The 18,999-nt window shown below is 49.0% G+C and overlaps 1 protein-coding gene across 3 annotated transcripts in view; it reads right to left on the bottom strand.

Moving 5' to 3' along the window:
• The window catches only part of PPP3R1 (protein phosphatase 3 regulatory subunit B, alpha), a 172,768-nt gene that overhangs the window by 52,871 nt on the left and 100,898 nt on the right, over positions 1–18,999 (bottom strand). For all 3 annotated transcript variants that reach the window (XM_029593589.1, XM_029593590.1, XM_029593588.1), the window contains exon 3: positions 17,283–17,459. In XM_029593589.1, the coding sequence (XP_029449449.1) occupies positions 17,283–17,459 (177 nt within the window). The remainder of the gene's footprint in view (positions 1–17,282; positions 17,460–18,999) is intronic.

The raw sequence follows: 18,999 nt of genomic DNA, 5'->3' as shown, positions 1-18,999 counted from the left end.
GGCACACTGGTGTGCATCGAGGCTTCGGTGCTCTTTTTTATTTATTTTTTTTGACAGCCGGTAAGCAAAAACGGCTGCAAAGGCACCTTTCCCTTCTCTACTCTGTGCCAGCCCGGGTAGACCAGGGGTAACCGAGGAGACAATTCAAGCAGTAAGTCGGATGGGAGGGGGGGGGGGGGTCCCTAGATGTTGAATGATGTCCTGCGAGCCTGGAGTTGATTTTGGGTGCATGTGATGTGACAGGTAGCTTATTTTGAGGCAAAGCTGTCGGTCGTCAGTCCACGAAGGAACTGCGGTCCTCCCCCTATCTCCACTCGGTGCCAGCCCTGCCATAGGGGGGTCAACCGAGGAGATCATAAGAGGTAGTAATCATCTGAGAGGGGGAGGGGGTGTGCCGAGATGCTGAAGAGGATATCTCTCTGAAGAAAAATTTTTTTAAGTTAAAGAGAGGAGAGTAGAGAGCTCCGCGCACTCTGTTGCGTGGAAAAAAAAAAATCAGACTGAGGTACCTGAGGTGATCCTGCCAGGATTTAGCAGGACGGGAGTACCTAGCTAAAAGTCTGTAATAGACTTTGAGAGCTCCGCCACCTAGTGGCACAGAGGACATACCCATACAGTATGGCTAATTCATGCTGCTTATCTACGTGAAAATATAATTTCTAAACTGGTAATAGTAAAGTGGTTGTCATTACTCTACATGAATGCATGGAAATAAAAGGTCAACCAAAAAATTATATATGGCAATACCTTTTTACTGGACTAATAATATACATTTCTTGACTAGCTTTCAGAAGCCAACCCTTTCTTCCTCAAGTAAAAAATAAAACAAATCAAAGCAAAAAAGTTACTAAAACTAAACATACAAGTGAATCATAGCTTGTATTATAATAGTGGTATGAATGGATAGGGGGAAAAGTGGCATTGATGTCGCCAGAAGGTCTAAATAGGGAAGACCCCGGTGATCCACTATAAGCTGGAATGCCTCGTTTGACAATTCCCATTCTTCTGGATCCAGACTGTTTGCTGATAAAATTGGCTCTTACATTTTCTTTTTCTGCAATGTGGGAGCCTGAGATCTCCTGAAGATGCACTTCCACCCATTCCATGAATTGGGCCATTTCCTGCAACACTTGCTGGCTCTTGGCTCCTCCCTGGTGATTGATGTAAGCCACTGTCGTGGCATTGTCTGACATTATCCAGATCGTTCGACCCTGCAATTGGTGCAAAACTGTAAGCACGACAATTGGACGGTCTGGGCTTCCAAGTGATTGATGCTCCAGAGAGACTCTTCTTTACACCAGTGCCTTTGCGCTGTCAATTCCTGACAATGGGCCCTTCAACCCTGGAGGCTCACATCTATCATGAATATTAGCCAGTCTGGTGATCGTAGGAAAACACCCTTCCTTACATAATCCGCTTGCAACCACCATTGCAACTGTACGCCGATTTTCACCAGAAGGTGAATCTGAATCGAATAGTCTTGAGACTGAGGACTCCAACGAGCCAGCAGGGCGTACTGAAGAGGATGCATATGCGCCCTGGTCCATGGAACCACCTATAGGGTGGCTGCCATCAATCTGAGCACCTGTAGATAAGACCACACAGTCGGGCACACTGATTCTGTCAATAATAGCACATGCGCCATTAGCTTCTGAATGCTGCTCTCTGGTAGAAACACCCTGCCTTGCTTCATTTCGAAGCGTACATCTAGGTACTCCAGTGTTTGGGATGGTTGCAGCTTGCTCTTGGACAAGTTCACCAACCAGCCTAGTTCCTGCAATAAGGAGATCACCTTGCGTGAGACCCAAAGGCTCTCTTCCAGGCTCTTGGTGCGAATCAGCCAATCGTCCAAGTACGGGTAAATCAGAATGCCATTCTTTCTTAACACTGCTGTATCCACTTTGGAAAAGGTTCTGGGAGAGGTGGCCGATCGAAAGGTAGTGCCCAGAACTGATAGTGTCGCCCTAAAACAGTGAAAAGTGGAGTTGCTTACCTGTAACAGATGTTCTCCAAGGACAGCAGGCTGTTAGTCCTCACACATGGGTGACATCATTGGATGGAGCCCGGCACGAAAACAGTTTGTCAGTTTCTAGAAACTTCGACAGGCACACTGAGCATGCCCAGCATGCCACTAACCACGCGTCCATGCGGGGTCCCTCTTCAGTCTTATATTTATTTATTTAACGTGTTTTGTGTACCGTCATTCAGTTTTGCCATCAGAACAGTTTACAGTAATCTTAAAAAAAAAAAGGTAGATGAACATCACCACAACAGATTGTCATATTATCGGATTACAGTTTCGGGGTTTGCGTGTTAGTTATTACATACAGCATGTTCTATTAAGGTGTAGAAAAGGTTAGTGAGTAAGGTAGAAAGGAAGGGTATATGGTTTGGGTGAGTTATACATTTAGGTCGGTACGAGCAGGAGTTTTAAGGTTCAAGGTATAATTGAGAGGTTGTTAGATATATGATGTGAGGTCATTTGCACAGAGTCTTAGGTATTCGATAGTTGGATGTTATTTTGTTGATCGAGGGATGGAGATTTCTTCTTGGTGTTGGGTTGTGTGGGTGTCTGGTAGTGAGGTTGATTTAGTGAGTTAGAGTAGGCTCTGATGAACATCCAGGTTTTCAGCTCTTTTTTGAATGTTTTAGTGTTTGGTTGAGTTCTTATTTCAATAGATATTGAGTTACATAATGTGGGGCTGGCGATTGATATAGCTCTCTCACGGGTTGTGTTCCGTTTTGTGGTTTTGGCGTGAGGGATTTTGAGAAGGCCTTTATTCGTTGAGCATAGGTTCTGTTTTGGAGCATGGATTTCGATGGATTTGCTTAGCCAGTTGTTTTGATGACCTATGATTATTTTATGAGGATTGTTAGTATTTTGTAGTCTATTCGGTATTTTATTGGGAGCCAGTGTAGTGAGATTAGGGTTGGTGTAATGTGATCATGTTTTTTTTGGTCCTGTTAGAATTCTGGCAGCTGTGTTCTGTAGGATCTGGAGTGGACGGATGATTGCGAGTGGTAGGCCAAGTAGTAGGGTGTTGCAGTAGTCTAGGTTGGAGAAGATGAGAAGTTGCAGGACTGTTCTGAAATCATCCTGTGTAAGGAATGGTTTAAGACGTCTGAGTGTGAGTAGTTTGTGATAACCTTCCTTTATCTTGTTAGTTATGTGGATTTTGAAAGATAGACCGTTGTCCATGGCAATTCCTAGATTTCGAGCATGGGTGACTGGAGAGATTAATGTTTTGGGGTTTTTCGTTTTGAGTGGTTGCATGGGAGAGTTGATAGGTTTTTTTGTCTAGGATGATTTTTTCTGTTTTATCTATGTTTATTATGAGTTTTAGGTCGGTTAGATGCTGTTTGATTTCTGTGAGATAGATGGTTGTTCTATTGTATGTTTCTTCCAGCGTATTTTGTATAGGGACCAGTATTTCTATATCATCAGCATATAGGAAGTGGGTCACGCCAAGGCGTTCTAGTGTGTGACAAATTGGGAGAAGGTATATGTTGAAGAGTGTTGCTGATAGGGCAGATCCTTGTGGAACTCCTGTGTTGAGGTTTACTTTATTCGAGAGGTTGTTGGTGAACATTACTTGGAAATTTCGGTGTGTTAGATATGATGAGAACCATTGTAGGGTATTACCCATGATTCCTATTTCAGATAGTCTGTTGAGGAGGATGGAATAGTTGACTGTATCAAAAGCAGCTGATAGATCCAGGAGGATTAATAGGTAACTTTGTCCTTTGTCAAATCCTCTAAGTACTGTGTCAGTTAGTGAAAGGAGTAGTGGTTCTGTGCTTAAGTTTTTCCTGAATCCAAATTGAGAGGGGTGAAGTATGCTGTTCATTTCGAGGTAGTCAGAATGTTGAGAGTGGACGATTTTTTCTATGATTTTTGCAATGAAAGGTAAGTTGGATATAGGTCTGTAGCTTTGAATGTTTTCCGGGTCTAGGTTATTCTTTTTTTTATTAATGGTTTAACTATTGCTGATTTTAAGCATTCAGGGTAATTCCCTTTGGTGAGGGAGAGGTTAACTATTTCTGTTTTGGTTATTGGGTTTTCGATCAATTTGATTGTTTGAGTTTGCAAAAAATAAAATAAACTGAGACACCCCCCCCCCCCAACTCTGCAGGGCGGCAGGAGGATTTTGTAAGGACTAAAATCCTAACAGGTAAACGACTCTGCTTTCTTCAAGGACAAGCAGGATGGTAGTCCTCACACATGGGTGATTAAATAGCTCCAGGCCTCTCTGAACATGAGCAGCAAAGAACAGGTGCCAACGTGCACAACAACTGGATATGCAGCAACCAGAGGAGCAGGCCTGCACCCAAGGATAGGGCCCATGGAGGAGAGAGTTGGGTTTTCATGGCTGGAAGAGGTTATGGAGGACAGACTGTCCAAAACAACTGTCCTACCAGCAATCTTTGTCCAGATAGTAATGGGAGGTGAAAATGTGGAGGGAACTCCAGGTCACTGCCCTGCAGATCTTGTGGATGGGAACCGCACACAAGTGAGCCACCGAGTTTGACAGGGCCCAGAAAGAGTGAGCCTTGATGTGGCCATCAAGTTGTAAACCCGCCTGTGCGTAGCAGAAGGCGATGCAATTTGCTAACCAGTGGGATAGTGTCTGCTTGGAGACCACGACTCCTAATCTGTTCTTGTCAAAAGAAATGAACAGCTGAGTAGAGGCGCAGTGGGGCGCTGTCCATTCCAAGTAGAATGCAAGCGCCCTCTTGCAATCCAGGGTGAACAGAGCCTGTTTAATGCGGTGAGTGTGAGGCTGTGGGAAAAACGACAGCAGCACAGTGGACTGGTTGAGAAGGAACTCCGAAACAAACTTGGGTAGGAACTTGGGGTGTGTCCGTAGGACCACCCTGTCATGACAAAACTTCATATAAGGCGGATACAACATCAGTGCTTGCAGCTCACCTACCCTGCGAGCCGATGTGACTGCAACCAAGAAGATCACTGAAAAGTACTTGAGATAACAAGAGTGCAATGGCTCAGAGATTTCAGAGTTGCGAAAGGACCATGTTGAGATCCCAGGAAACTGCCGGGGGGGGGGGGGGGGGGGGGGGGGGGGGGGAAGAGTAGAGGCTTTAATTGAAGCAAACCCCTCATGAATCGGCCAACAAGCAGGTGGCAAGAAATTGGGGAACCCTCCGAACCCCAATGGTATGTCTCTATGGTGCTGAGGTGGACCCTCACGGACGTGGTCTGCAGACCGGACTCAGAGAGGGACAACAGGTAGTCCCAGAAGTGAGGGAGGGGAGTAAGAGAAGGGATCCAAACTACAATCCTCTCACCAGAAAGAGAACCATTTCCACTTCAGATTATAGGAATTCTTGGTAGAAGGTTTTCTGAACTCCAGAAGGATGCATTATACCCCCCTCCGTTAGGCCGAGGGCCTCCACTGTCGGAGAAAGTTCTTTTTCACTCAACGCACAATTAAACTCTGGAATTTGTTGCCAGAGGATGTGGTTAGAGAAGTTAGTATAGCGGTGTTTAAAAAAGGATTGGATAAGTTCTTGGAGGAGAAGTCCATTACCTGCTATTAAGTTCACTTAGAGAATAGCCACTGCCATTAGCAATGTTAACATGGAATAGACTTAGTTTTTGGGTACTTGCCAGGTTCTTATGGCCTGGATTAGCCACTGTTGGAAACAGGATGCTGGGCTTGATGTACCCTTGGTCTGACCTAGTATGGCATTTTCTTATGTTCTTATGTCACCCAATCAACGGAGCCTGCCCAGATCCTGGGTGATGAGGTCTGGCACCATTCCCAACCGAAGGCTCAGGAACCAGACCTGACGGGGCCAACAGGGAGCGATCAAGATTATGGAGCCTCGATCCTGCTGAAACTTCTGGAGCGTCTTGGATATTTGCAGAAGGAGCGGGTAGGCATACAGCAAGCCCATCCCCCAGTGGATCGAGAAAGCATCCACTATTGGTCCTCTGCCCCTCCTGCCAAGGGAGCAAAACCGGTGCACTTTTCTGTTTTTCACAGAGGCAAAAATATCTATGTCTGGGGTCCCCCAGCAGCAGAAGAGGCGTTTGCTACCCCCTAAATGAGGGACAATTCGTGGGGCCTGAATGTCCAACTCAAGATGTAGACCAGGATGTTGCCCACTCTCGGAAGGTACACCGCCCGGAGAGTGATACCATTCTCAATGGCCCGTGTCCATACCTGGACTGCCTCCTGGCATAGGGGAAACAACCTGGTTCCTCCCTGCTTGTTCAGGTACCACATGGCCACCTGACAGTCTGAACTAGCACTACCTTGTTCACGAGAAGCTCTCGTAACACCCACAGGGCATAGCGGACTGCTTGTAGCTCCAAGAGGTTGATCTGGAGCCAAGCCTCCTGAACCAACCAAAGCCCTTGGGTGCGGTAACCCAGAACATGCGCTCCCCACCCTGTCTGAGAAGCATCGGTGGTGAGTGTGGCTTGGGGCTGGGCATTCCAAAAGTGGTAACCCCGCACTAGGTTTGTGGGGATTGTCCACCACAACATGAATTGTCACAAGCTTTCAGTGACCATGATTCATGCATGCATGTCCTGCACTGTCTGACACCACTGAGAGCGCAAGGTCCATTGCGCACGGTGCATGTGTAGCCGAGCAAACGGGGTGACATGTACCATTGCTGCCATATTTCTCAGCAGATGGAAAAACTGGCGGGTAAAGATATATGGGCAGCTGGAGACATGCCCTCTCCTGGACAGTGTCCAGGAGCAGCCCAATGAAGTCCAGCTGCATGGCCGGCTGAAGGTGGGACTTGGGATAGTTGATCAAGAATCCCAGGGTCTCCAGAGTTTCGATCATAAGGGGCATGGCACTCTGAGCCCTGTGACAGGAGTTGCTTTTGATGAGCCAATCGTGGAGGTAGGGAAACAAATTCCTTGCCTTCGAAGATGGGCACCAACAACTGCCAGACATTTTGTAAAAACTCACAGTGCGTACGCCAGGCCAAAGGGCAGAACACAATACTGATAGTGGTGCCCGTCAACCAGAAATCTCAGGGACTGCCGATCAGCCTGAAAAATGGGGATATGTGCGTATGCGTTTTGTAGATCGAAGGAGCAGAGCCAGTTCCCCGCTCTGAGCAGGGGATCAGGGTGCCCAGCAAGACCATCTTGAACTTTTCCTTTACCAAGAAGCAATTTAAAGCTCTCAGGTCCAGAATGGGCCTGAGGTCACCTGTTTCTTGGTAATTAGGAACTATCTGAAGTAGAACCATCTGCCTTGCTGGCTGGTCAGAACAGGTTTGACCGCTTGAGTAGAAACGAGGGCAGAAAGCTCTACCTGAAGTATCCAGATGTCTCCTGCTGGTCTCCACTTGGGAGACAGGGGGAGTGGGATGGAGGTCACTGGAAATGTAGCCAGTAATCCTGGCGAATGATGGATAGGACTCAAAGGTCCAATATGATCGAGATCCATCAATCTGTGAAAAGTTGGAGACTACCCCCAACCGGGGGGGGGGGAGGGGCAGGGTCCAGCATGGAAGGGTGGCTCATAATCCCTCGCCTCCAGTCAAAATCCCATGCGTGGTTCTGTGGCGGAGCCGTGGATGCCCTAGGTGGCCTAGGCTGCCTCTGTCTGGCCCTGGGGACAGGCCTGTAATACTTACGAGGCCGATAGAAAGGTCATCTCTGGTACTGCCGAGAGGGCTTCCTAGTAGGCTGCGTGTCGGAAGTGCTAGCCGACAACTGTTGAAGGGTTTCTTGGTAATCCTTCAGCTGAGTTACAGCCTCTTTAATCCTATCCCCAAACAGGTTCTCACATGTACAAAGCATTTCGGCGACAGTCCTGCACCTCAGGGCGCAGGCTTGCAGCCAAGCTGTCTGACAGGTCCCAATGCCCACTGCAGCGGATCTCATGGATGTCTTGAAGATATCATAAGCTGAGTGGACTTCGTGTTTATCATACTCCAGTCCCTGTTGGACGATAGCCTGAAAAATCCTCCTGGAATTGTTGCGGTAGACGCTCACTGAACTTCAGGGACTGCTTCCACAGATTCCGGGAATAGTGCCCCATATAAAGCTGCTAGCAAGCTATACAGGCAATGAGTATGGTGCCCTGGAACACCTGGCACCCTAACGCATCTAGGGCTTTGGGTTCTTACCCTGGCTGAGTTGAGACATGGGTACAAACCCTCTTAGCCTTTTTCAAGCTACCACCACCAATTAGTGGGGGAGTTGAAGTTGGTCGAATCCAGTCAATGGCTGGACTAGGTACACCTCAGTCTTTTTATTAATGGGTGGCACCAAGATGGGATGCTCCCACAGGGAGGGTACCAATTCCTTGAAAATGTCATGGACTGGTACCGCCACCACCTCCTTCGGGGCATCTATGAACTGCAGGATCTCAAGCATTTTGTGCCTGGAGTCCTGCTCTGTCAATAATTGGAAGGCCACAGACTCGGCCATGGATTTGATGAACCCCGCAAAGGAAAGGTCCTCGGGGGGAGATCGCCATCATTCCTCCGGGGCAGAAGGTTCAGAAGGCAGATCCTCTGATTGCTCTGAAGAGGATACAGATGCCTTATCCTCCCAGGGGTCATAGGGGGCCTCACCCCCGCTGCGACCCTCTGGGGATACGGGGGGACGAAGGCCCATCGGTGTGCATGGCCTGGTCTTCAAAGGTACCGAGAGAGGCAAAAGAGGCATCGGAGGGCCTCGCACCCTCTAGGAAGGTGGGATTGGGGGGTACCAAAGGAATCTGTGGAATCAACCCTGAGGACCCTGGGAGAGCTAGATGGTGAGGTGGCACTGCGTGTCTCCGGCCAAGCATCTCGCCTGATAGCCCTTCCTCCTCAGAGGAGATGCTCACCAGTATGGGGGGCTGGTGGCAATGGCAGCGGTACACCCAGAGGCCATAGAGGAGCTTGGGGAACTGGAGCTGTGTAGTATACAGAGCAGCATGTCAAGCTGTTCCAGCAAAGGTGCAAGCACCGGTGGAGTAGTCTCTTGTGGCGGAGGCGGTACCCAGGCAACCAGAGGCTTGAGGCCCTGCAGGGCCCAGCTGACCTCCAGCCGCACATGCCTCTCTAGCTCCTCCTGAAAAGCCTGATAAACCAGGCTGAGGAGCAGCAAGCAGAATCTGTGCATCCCCTGGCCAAAGGGGAACTGAGCCCTCCACCGGTGCCGGTGGAGGCCGTGGTGGTGGTGGTGGGTCGGAGGGAATGGCTTCCTGCGCCCTCAGCCGCTTCATGTGAGGCACCAATGTTGATGCCTTCTCACAGTCTGGTTTGGAAGAAGACGACGACCAATCCAATGCTTTTTGAACCTCTCGACGATCACCTCAGTCCCTGCCCGATCGGGACGACAGGGACAGTGGTTGATCCCCCACACTGAGCTCGGGACCCGGTAGGGCTGGAGTAGGAGAACCTGATGGAGCCGGGGGCTCCTTACCAAGCGGGGTGGAGGTTCCCGATACAGAGGACGGCTCTGACTGCTTGGACGCGAAGATTTTCTCCATTTTGTAGAGACGGGCCCAATGACCCTTAAGGGTCATCTGGGCACAGAGGTCGCAGACGCGGACATCATGGGAAGCCTCCAGGCAGAGTACTCAGAGCTCGTGGGGGGTCTGTGATGGACATAGTCTGAGGTCACTGGGGGCACTGGTAGAAGCCGTAGGAAAAAGAGCACGACCCGCGATAGATGGCCAGCGGGTACTGAGAGGAGACGCTATCTGAGACTGACCGTGAAGACCTGAGGAACTTACCGTCCAAAGGCCGAGAAGGGTGAGGGACCCTACACAACGCGTGGAAGCTGCAGTAGCAAAATTAACAAAAAAGAAGCATGAGCTCTAAAACCTTGAGGCGACAGCTCTGCGGTAAAGAAGAGACTGAAGAGGGACCCCGCGTGGACAGCAGCATGATGGGCATGCTCAGTGTGCCTGTCAGTTTCTATAAACTTTGCCAGGCTCCATCCGATGTCACCCATGTCTGAGGACTACCATCCTGCTTGTGCTTGGAGAACACAGAAATCGCTGATGCTCCAGTTGGATGGGAATATGAAGGTACCCTTCTGACAAATCCAGGAGATGTGAAATTCCCCCAACTGTACTGCCACTATCACTGAGCATAAGGTTTCCAGGCAAAATCGAGTCACCCGTAAATGATGGTTGACACCCTTGAGATTTAGGATGGGGCAATAGGAGGAGTCTTTTAGGCACAACAAAGAGAATGGAATACCGGCCCATATTTTCTTGAGGCCTGGGCAATGGGACTACAGCCCACACTGCTTGTCTCTTCTGCAGAGAGTTGCATGGAGGCAATGTGAAGACATCCCACTGAGAAACTCCAGAATATAACTGTCTCTTCTCACCTCCAGCACCGATTAGTTTGACGTGATCACGACCCACCTCTAATAAAATAGAGAGGCGACCCCCCTATCTCCTTTTACCGGGGGGGGGGGGGGGGAGGGGGGAGGGTTGGCACACCTTCATTAAGAAGCTCAGGAGGCACCACTACCTAAGCCTGCACTTCTTTTGGGCTGTCTTGGACGAAATGACTGACTCCTGCCCAAGGACCAAGTCCTTTGACAAGCTACTCCTCTATAGGGCTGAAAACATCTGAAACCCCTCCAACAACCTCTTGTGCTGATGGAGAATGGTGTCTGCTTCTTGTCCTCTGTAAACTGATGAATCTGGGCCTCACCCCATTTGTTGTCCATTTTCTCCAGCTCACTCCCAAATAAGAGTGATCCTTTAAAGGGCAATTTAGTAAGACTAGATTTTGAAAGTGTATTGGCCAACCAATTCCTGAGCCAAGGGCTGACGTCTGGCCGCTATTACCGAAGCCACCTCTCTGGCTGAAGTGCAGACCAGGTCACAGCCCGCATCTGCCAAAAAGGCAGCTGCTGGTTCCATCACTGCCCTGGAACTCACACCAGATTTGTTAACTCTTGAGAGAAAAGCAAGCAAGAGCGAGCCACCAGGGAGCAACATGAAGCTATCTACAAATTCATTGAAATCGCTTCAAAGGCGTGCTACAGGATGACCTCATCTCCTATCTTGAGCATCCATTGATGCCACTCCCCCTTCCACAGGAATAGTTGTGCGCCTGGTGACAGCACACACAAGCACATCCACTTTTGTAAAACGCAAATGCTCCCTTGCAGCCGAATTCAAGGGATACAGCCCTTCCAAGGTTTGTCCCCCTTTAAAATTAGCTTCTGGGGAGTCCCTTTCAAGATCAATCAATTCTTGAATAGCCTCCAGAATAGGAAAGAAACACAAGGCTTTAAGCAAAGTAGTCAAAATGGGATCATTCATTGTCTCAGACATGGAATCAGTCCCCGGTACAGTGCAGTTGTTTACCTGTAACAGGTGTTCTCCTAGGACAGCAGGAGAGGGCGATCGCTCAATCCCTGGGCAGAAAAGCTTTTGCTTGTGCCATATCCAACCTGGCACCGATAAAGTCCAGCTGTGGAGACTGATCGAGATGTGACTTGGGGAAGTTGATAACGAATCCCAGCGTTTGTAAGGTCTGAACAGTCAAGCCTAGAGCATTCATGGCCCCGGAGTGTGATTTGCTCCAGATCAGCCAATTGTCCAGGTATGGAAAGATGTGGACCGAGCAATGCCTGAAGAAGGCAGTCACCACCGCAAGCATTTCATGAAGACATATGGGGCAGAAACCAGCCCAAAGAGCAGCATTTTGTACTGAAAATGTGCCATCCCCACCAGAAAGTGGAGGTATTTCCTGTGGTTGGGGACAATTCCAATATGGGCGTAAGTCTCCTTTAAGTCAAGGGAGCAGAGCCAGTCTCCTCTTCGGAGGAGCAGGATTAGCATGCACAGAGAGACCATCTTGAACTTTTCTTACGAGAAAACAATTTAACACCCTAAAGTCAAGAAAGGGATGCAAACCGCCATTCCTCTTCGGAATGAGGAAATATCTCTAGAACACCGGGTGCCTGCGCACAGGGATGCCACACACCATCACCACCGGGCTCCCTGAAATAACTAACAGTGATGATAAAGTCAGAAAGAAAGAAAAAAAGGTGAAAGAATCCATCTGGAACTGAGAAGGGAGGGGCGGTGTGTGATCCTTGATTGGGAGACCCGCCCCCCCCCCCCCCCTCTGATGTCACTGAGGACTGTGATGGACGTTAAACGGCGCCATAACACCAGGCGTCACGCGCTGAAGGGGCACTCCCCATGTTCTTTTATATCCCTTAACAGTCCCCATATTTAAATGTTTAATGTATTTGACAAAGGTAATGCATAAGTTCCTGCAAATTTTGTTTAAATGTAAACCGATGTGATATGTAAAATCAAACACCGGTATATAAAAGTAAATAAATAAAAATAAAATAAATAGAAGAAACAGTGGTTCCACTGCTCACAGGGAGCTGGTTCTTACGCGTCCGCTGCTAGAAGGGCGGAAAGTTCCGATTGAAGGACAACCTGATGGGTGGCCATACCCCATGATGGACATGGAGAAGTGGTCTCTGGGCACCTGCTGAAGTTCAGGCGGTAGGCTTGGCAGACAATGGAGAGGATCCAACGGTCCAAAGCGACCGCCTCCCAGCGGCGGGCGAAGCAAAGAAGCCTGCCGCCAACTGAGGGATTAGCTGCCATGGGAGCCGGCTTTTGGCTTGTGCCCCCTTGCCACCAGTCAAAAGCTGGCAGAAAGGGCCCTGCTGGGGGGCTGGTTGGGCCCTTGAAACTCACTGCTGCTGGCCACGGCCTCTAGGGCTGGACCAAGACAGGTGAGTACGGGCAGCCTGAAGGAAATACGGTATTTCCTTGACCGGTAGAAGGGCTTGCGAGAGCCCGGCCTGGAGGACTTCCTGGCGGCGGAAGGGCCTTCTGAGGGGCTGATGGAGAGTTGCTGAAGAGTATCATGCTGATCTTTCAACTGCGCCATGACCTCTTTCACCTTATTCCCAAATAGGTTCTCTCCTGTACAGGGGAGGTTCACGAGCCTATACTGAACCTCTGGTCAGAGGTTGGCAGCCCAGAGCCAAGCTAGCTGTCTGGTGCCAATGCCACCGGCAGCTAGGCAGGCTGCAGTTTTGAAAACATTACAGGTACATCTGACCTTGTGTATACTCGCCTCAAGTCCCAGCGAGGCAATGGCTGCAAGGGATTCCTGATGTTGCTGGGGAAGGCCCTCCACAAACTCCTGGACTTGCTTCCATAGGTTGCGGTCGTATTGACTCATGTACAGCTGGTAGGCCGCAATATGGGCCACCAGTATAGCCCCTTGGAACATTTTCCTCCCTATGCCATCGAGCTCCCTGTGTTCGCGCCCTGGAGGGGTAGAAGCGTGTGTTCGGGAATGTCTGGCTTTCTTAAGCGCGGACTCCACCACTGCAGACTGGTGGGTTAAGTGCTGTCGTTGAAAGCCCATGGCCTGTTGAACCAGATAAGTCACATCAGCTTTCCTATTCACCGGGGTAACTGACACCGGGTGTTCCCAATTGCGGAGGAGGAGCTCTTTAAAGATGTCATGGACCGGCATCACCACGACCTCTTTTGGAGCGTCGATGAACTGGAAGACCTCCAGCATCTTATGATGGGTATCCTCCTCCGACAGAAGTTGGAAGGGAATGGCCTCTGTCATTGCCCTCACAAAGCTGGCAAAAGACAGGTCCTCTGGCAGAGAGCAACGCTGCTCCTCCGGAAGGGAAGGCTCCGAGAGGGGGTCGTTGGAGAACTCTGAGGACGAGGAGTCATTGCCCCCCTGATCATAGGGACCCTCCTCCTCACTAGGGTCGGTATGCCGAGGGAGGGGACCAGGAGGGATGGTAGGCCTGGGCCTCAAGGGCACCGATGGCATTGATGGACTCCCAGGCATTGAGGGGGGCATAGTCTGCGGTATGCCGGGAGGAACCGGTGGCAGCCCGGGGAACTGCGGGCATGGGCGGCCTGTCCCAGAGGTCTCATCCTCATCAGAGGACCCAGGAATCGGGATTGCTCCGGTGAAGTATGTCTGTGGCCAAGGAGGCATCGGAGGCCTCTCGGGCACCGGTTGCGTTAGTAGGATGCCAAGAAGGACATCCAGATGCTCCAGCAGAGGTGCGAACAACAAAGGCAGAGGCTCGGGCACCAGTATGGGGGCCGGTGGCACTGGCAGCTCAACACTCTGAAGCGCTTTGAGCACCGCCAATTGCACAATGCATTCCAACTCCCCCTGAAGTCCTGGGTAGTAAGGATTGATAGAGAGGGACAAGGCATTGCCAGCACATCCTCAGAAAGAGCACAAGGAGGCATGGCACCCAGCACCACTGCCAGTGGGGAACGCCTCGGTCTACCAGGGGCACCAGAGGATGGGACCTCTGGTGGCTAGTGCCGCTTCAATGGCGGTTCGGCAACTGCCGATGCCACTCTAGAACCGGAACCATATCGGGATGGTGACCGGTGTCAATGCTTCCTGGGTTTCCGGTGTTTGGCTTGGTCTTTCCCCGGTGCCGAGGACAAAGACGAACCCGAGGTTAGGGGGAGGGGAAACACCAAGGATCAGTCTCCCTCTCCTCGATCCTTAGGGGTACTGGAGATAGGGACCGCCAGGGGAAGCGATGGAGACGGTTCCCCACGGTCCTTAGGCATGGAGGACACCAACTCCGAAGTGAAGGGTTTTGGAGAGCCAAAAGGCTTCTCCATTTTATCTAGGCACGCACGACGCTGTTTGGGGGTCTTTTGATCGCACAAACAACACCCTTGAATGTCGTGCGAGGCCCCCAGGCAGAGGATACACACCTCATGTGGATCCATGATGGACATAGTCCGAGGGCACTAGGGGCACCATTGAAAACCTGATGATGCCATTGAAAAAAGGAGGCTGGCGTGTGGTCAATGACAGACGGGAACCCAAGGCGGGAGTTGGGAATCGACCGTGAAAAACAGACAGCAAAAGGCACAGGTACCTACTGGAGGAACTGAATGCGAAGGGGGACCCGAAGCAGAAAAACCCTGAAAAAAAAACAACCCAGCAGAAACGCTTTCAAGGGTTTAGAACTCCACAACCGCGAGGCTACTGCACCACGGAAAAGAAGAGTGAAGAGGGACCTCACGTGGACGTGTGTATAGTGGCAGTTTGCCAGTCAAAGTTTCTAGAAGCTCTAACAAAGGTTTTCTGTGCCGGGCTCCATCTGATGATATCACCCACACATGTGAGGACTACCATCTTGCTTGTCCTAGGAGAATCCAAGCATCTTCAATGTCTGGGAAACCAGAGCCGGTAAATCATCTCTATGAAAGAAACGCAACATAGATCTATGTGGCTCCAGCCCCGGAGGAATTCCCCATCCTCCATGGAATAAGGTTTGGTTTCATCATCCATGCTGACTGGGTCCCTTATCAGAGTGACCTATGGCAGGTCTAGACTTACTCAGACACTTACCTGCAACACTATGTGCATGGGAATCGGCAGACTGCGGTCCTGAATCGCTATTAACTGGGGCCAAAGACTGTGCCTGAAGAAAAAAAGTCTGCAGCTCTTGAAAAAATATCACTCCAGGCCAAAAATCTGGGGGAGTTGGTACTGCGCCCAATGAACTACCTTCCCCCGCCGAGGACCCAGTAAGGGGAGTCCCAATTCCAAGCAAGATCTCTGGCAACTCTTTTTCCATTCCCGCAACAAGCTGGGAAGGACCAGGCTTAGCAAACTCGGACGAAGACAAGTCTCCTTGAATCTCCAAACAGTGCTGACACAAATTAGAGGGTACGCCAGGCTGAGATGGCCGAATATGGCAAGCAGCAAACAGGGCAAGGCATTTAGGCTTCTTTGCTATTGGTGCCATAATAAAACACACTCTAATCTAACTTCAAGAAGAGTGCACACCCGGCTGAATTGATCACTTGAAAAGGACTGGACTCCCCAAAACTTAGGTGTCCAATATACCCATTGAGCTGGAAGCCCAATTTCTCGTGTGTCCAACTTTTAGGCACCCTGAAGCACACCACTGGGTGTTCAACTAGGCGCCTCCAGGCGCACTACCAAGCACTCCAGAAGGCATCCTATGTACACAACTGTGTGTCCATATGAGCCCAACTGGGCATCCAGCTTGGTGCACTATTAGATGCACAGCCTGGGTGTCCAGCTGGGCATTCAGCACGAACAGACATCCTAAAGAGGACAGACTTAGATGCCATGGAAAAGCGCACAAATGCCACCATGGCCTACCACGCAGCAAAATTTGAAGCCTGAAAGTGGGGCCTAGCCCAAAGGACTGCTCAACCTGCCCGAGATCCCCAACTTCCCCAGAGCTGGGAATGGATGTCGGACTCGTGTACCGAGAATGGCGGGAAGAAGAATCCCTAAAATCAATGCCCCCTCTCACTTTTTTTTTTTTTTTTTAACTCTTTACTTGAGCTCAGCCTGTCCTGGCCGAGAACTGAGTCCAATCTCCAGTTGTGGGGGGAGAGGGCATGTACCATCACTGCTTTGCTCGGCTTCAAGCACCCGCTTGCCTTTCAGCTGTGTTTTGTTTTGTTTTTTTTTTTTTTACAGCTAAGCCAGCTACTGGACCAAGGCACACATCTGAGACAGAATCCACCGAAATCACCTCAGGAAATCTTGACTGAGGGAGGGACCATAAGCTATCACCACAGGAGAGCGGGGCAATAAACTTCTATCCTTCTTTCTCCTTCTATTAAACTTCAACGCAATGCCCAGTAGGAAGATGCAAATCCACCATCTGCTTGAGACAGAGAATACTGGCTGGCTGATGTCAGTGCAGGGGTATGCTTTGCTCTGGCTCTATCTGCTGGTAGAGGTGCATAACCCACTGGTTCTGAATCCACCTGTTTGAATGCTAAGAAATGTACAGAATGTCTCAAAGAATGCTGTGAACAGCTGTTCGTGGCATTCCACTCTTTAAGCTTCTTTGAGACATTCAGTACAATTTCCTAAAACCTCTGAGCGCTTTCCTCTTTAGTTGATTGATGTCTGGTTAGAAGCCTGATTTTTTGACAACATATGAACTAAGATCTGATCCCTCCTGAGACAGTTAATCGAAACATGGTCCGTGTCGGAGGACCGTGAACACCATGATCTGAGATGTCTCCTCTAAGTTAATACAATTTATTTTGAATAGCTTCGGAAATTTGTGGACATGAACTTACCACCAAATCATTATGCATGGGTGCATTACATATGTGATTTGGGCTTCCACTTACATTGATTAGCAAAAACATAATAGCCATTATAATAGTTATCAATATAGTCATAATGTAGTCCACTGTGTACATAAATTGTTTTATATGTAGGATAGGCATCCTTCAAGATAGCACAAGTCAAAGAAAAACAAAGCTAAAACATCTTACCTTTAAAGTCTACTTCTCCATTTCCATCCGTGTCAAATATGTCTATTACTCGCTGTACTAATGGGTTTTGTTGTAATTCGGGCAAAGACATAAACTCCTCCACACTCAAAGAGCCAGAGTTGTCCAAGTCAAGTTTCTTAAAACGTTTTCCTAGCCTTTTAATCTCATCAGCATCAACTGAAAAAAGGAAAATACATAATTTAAGATCCTAAATGGTTACATCTCCATTAACACTGTTTGCAATGCTTAACCATCAGGGCTTTATATTAATACATAATGTTTGAATTTCCATGCAAATATTTATTTCCCATTTAGTAACCAGTTAATATGTACTGTATATACTTCTCTACTAGAAATTATAGCACGGATTATGGCTCAGAACTGTCACTGCAAAGACTAAACTAAAAATTTAAATTGGGAGGGGATATAAAATGTGGGAACATTCTTAGATAGTTGTAAATGAAGGCTTTTGGTCCAGTTCCCAGTCTGATTTTGACTGAGTTGGAAGTACAAAGGAGGAGGAGGAAATTGATGGATTAAAAACAAAAATGCAAATCCCAGCATATAGTTCCTCACAGGATCAGACTAATTTCATGGGGCACTCACAGTCCAATGTACCAGCTCTTGTCACACAATGAGCTACAAGCATTGGTAGAAAAAGGCACCTTAAGCTCATTTATTTATTTGCTGGTTCAAAAATCTAGCAACTTCTAATGTAACCCAAAAATGTTGAGATTACTTACCTGATAATCTCCTTTTCCTTAGTGTATGCAGATGGACTCAAAACAAGTGGGATAGCAAATGTTGCTTACCTGATGTAACAGGTGTTCTCACAGGACAGCAGGATGTTAGTCCTCACAAATGGGTGACATCGAGGATGGAGCCCTGTACGGAAAACTTTTCTGTCAAAGTTTCAACAAGCTTTGACTGACACTGGCACACTGGGTGCACTGAGCATGCCCAGCCTGCAATTATCCCTGTGAGCCACAGGTGTCTCCCTCAGTCTCGTCTTATAGCTAAAAAGCGCAAGCGAAACTAAAATAAAAGTATACAGACCCAACTCCGCGGGGTGGCGGGCGGGTTTCGTGAGGACTAACATCCTGCTGTCCTGTGAGAACACCTGTTACATCAGGTAAGCAACATTTGCTTTCTCACAGGACAAGCAGGATGGTAGTCCTCACAAATGGGTGAGTACCGAGCTGAGGATGCCCGGGAATGCACCAGATACACCGCAGATGCGCAAAGGCGTAACGACTGAGGTGGAAATGGGAACGGAGGGCATCCGCAACACCATAATGGGTTCGTGGAAGGATGTTGGGTAGTGAATTGAAAAAGGTAAGAGTAGTCGGACTGGCCAAACATGGAGCATGCCGGCTAGTCAATGTAAGCAATAATAGGCTGCAAAGGTATGGAGAGGACTCCAGGCTGCAGCCTGATAAAAAAGTACAAGCAGCAGTAACCAAAGGGAAGCTGTTAAGGCTAAGACGGACACAACAGTATGTGGATACCCACAGTGTTGTAGTGAAATGTCTGCTTGTTGGTAGGAAAGGAAATATAGACCACTTAATCAGAAGGATTAGGTCTGTGTGGCCACTGGAAGTAGCAGCTTGACCCTTGCATGAAGGAAAGAGTCAAGTGGAATTCACATGGAATGCAGTGCAATGTAGATAGAATGTAAGCGCAGCATTACTGTCCAGGAATGTGGAAAACCCAGTCT

Source organism: Rhinatrema bivittatum, chromosome 3 (genome assembly GCF_901001135.1).
Source record: "Rhinatrema bivittatum chromosome 3, aRhiBiv1.1, whole genome shotgun sequence".
NCBI lineage: Eukaryota > Metazoa > Chordata > Amphibia > Gymnophiona > Rhinatrematidae > Rhinatrema > Rhinatrema bivittatum.
This window is presented reverse-complemented; position numbering and strand designations above follow the sequence as displayed.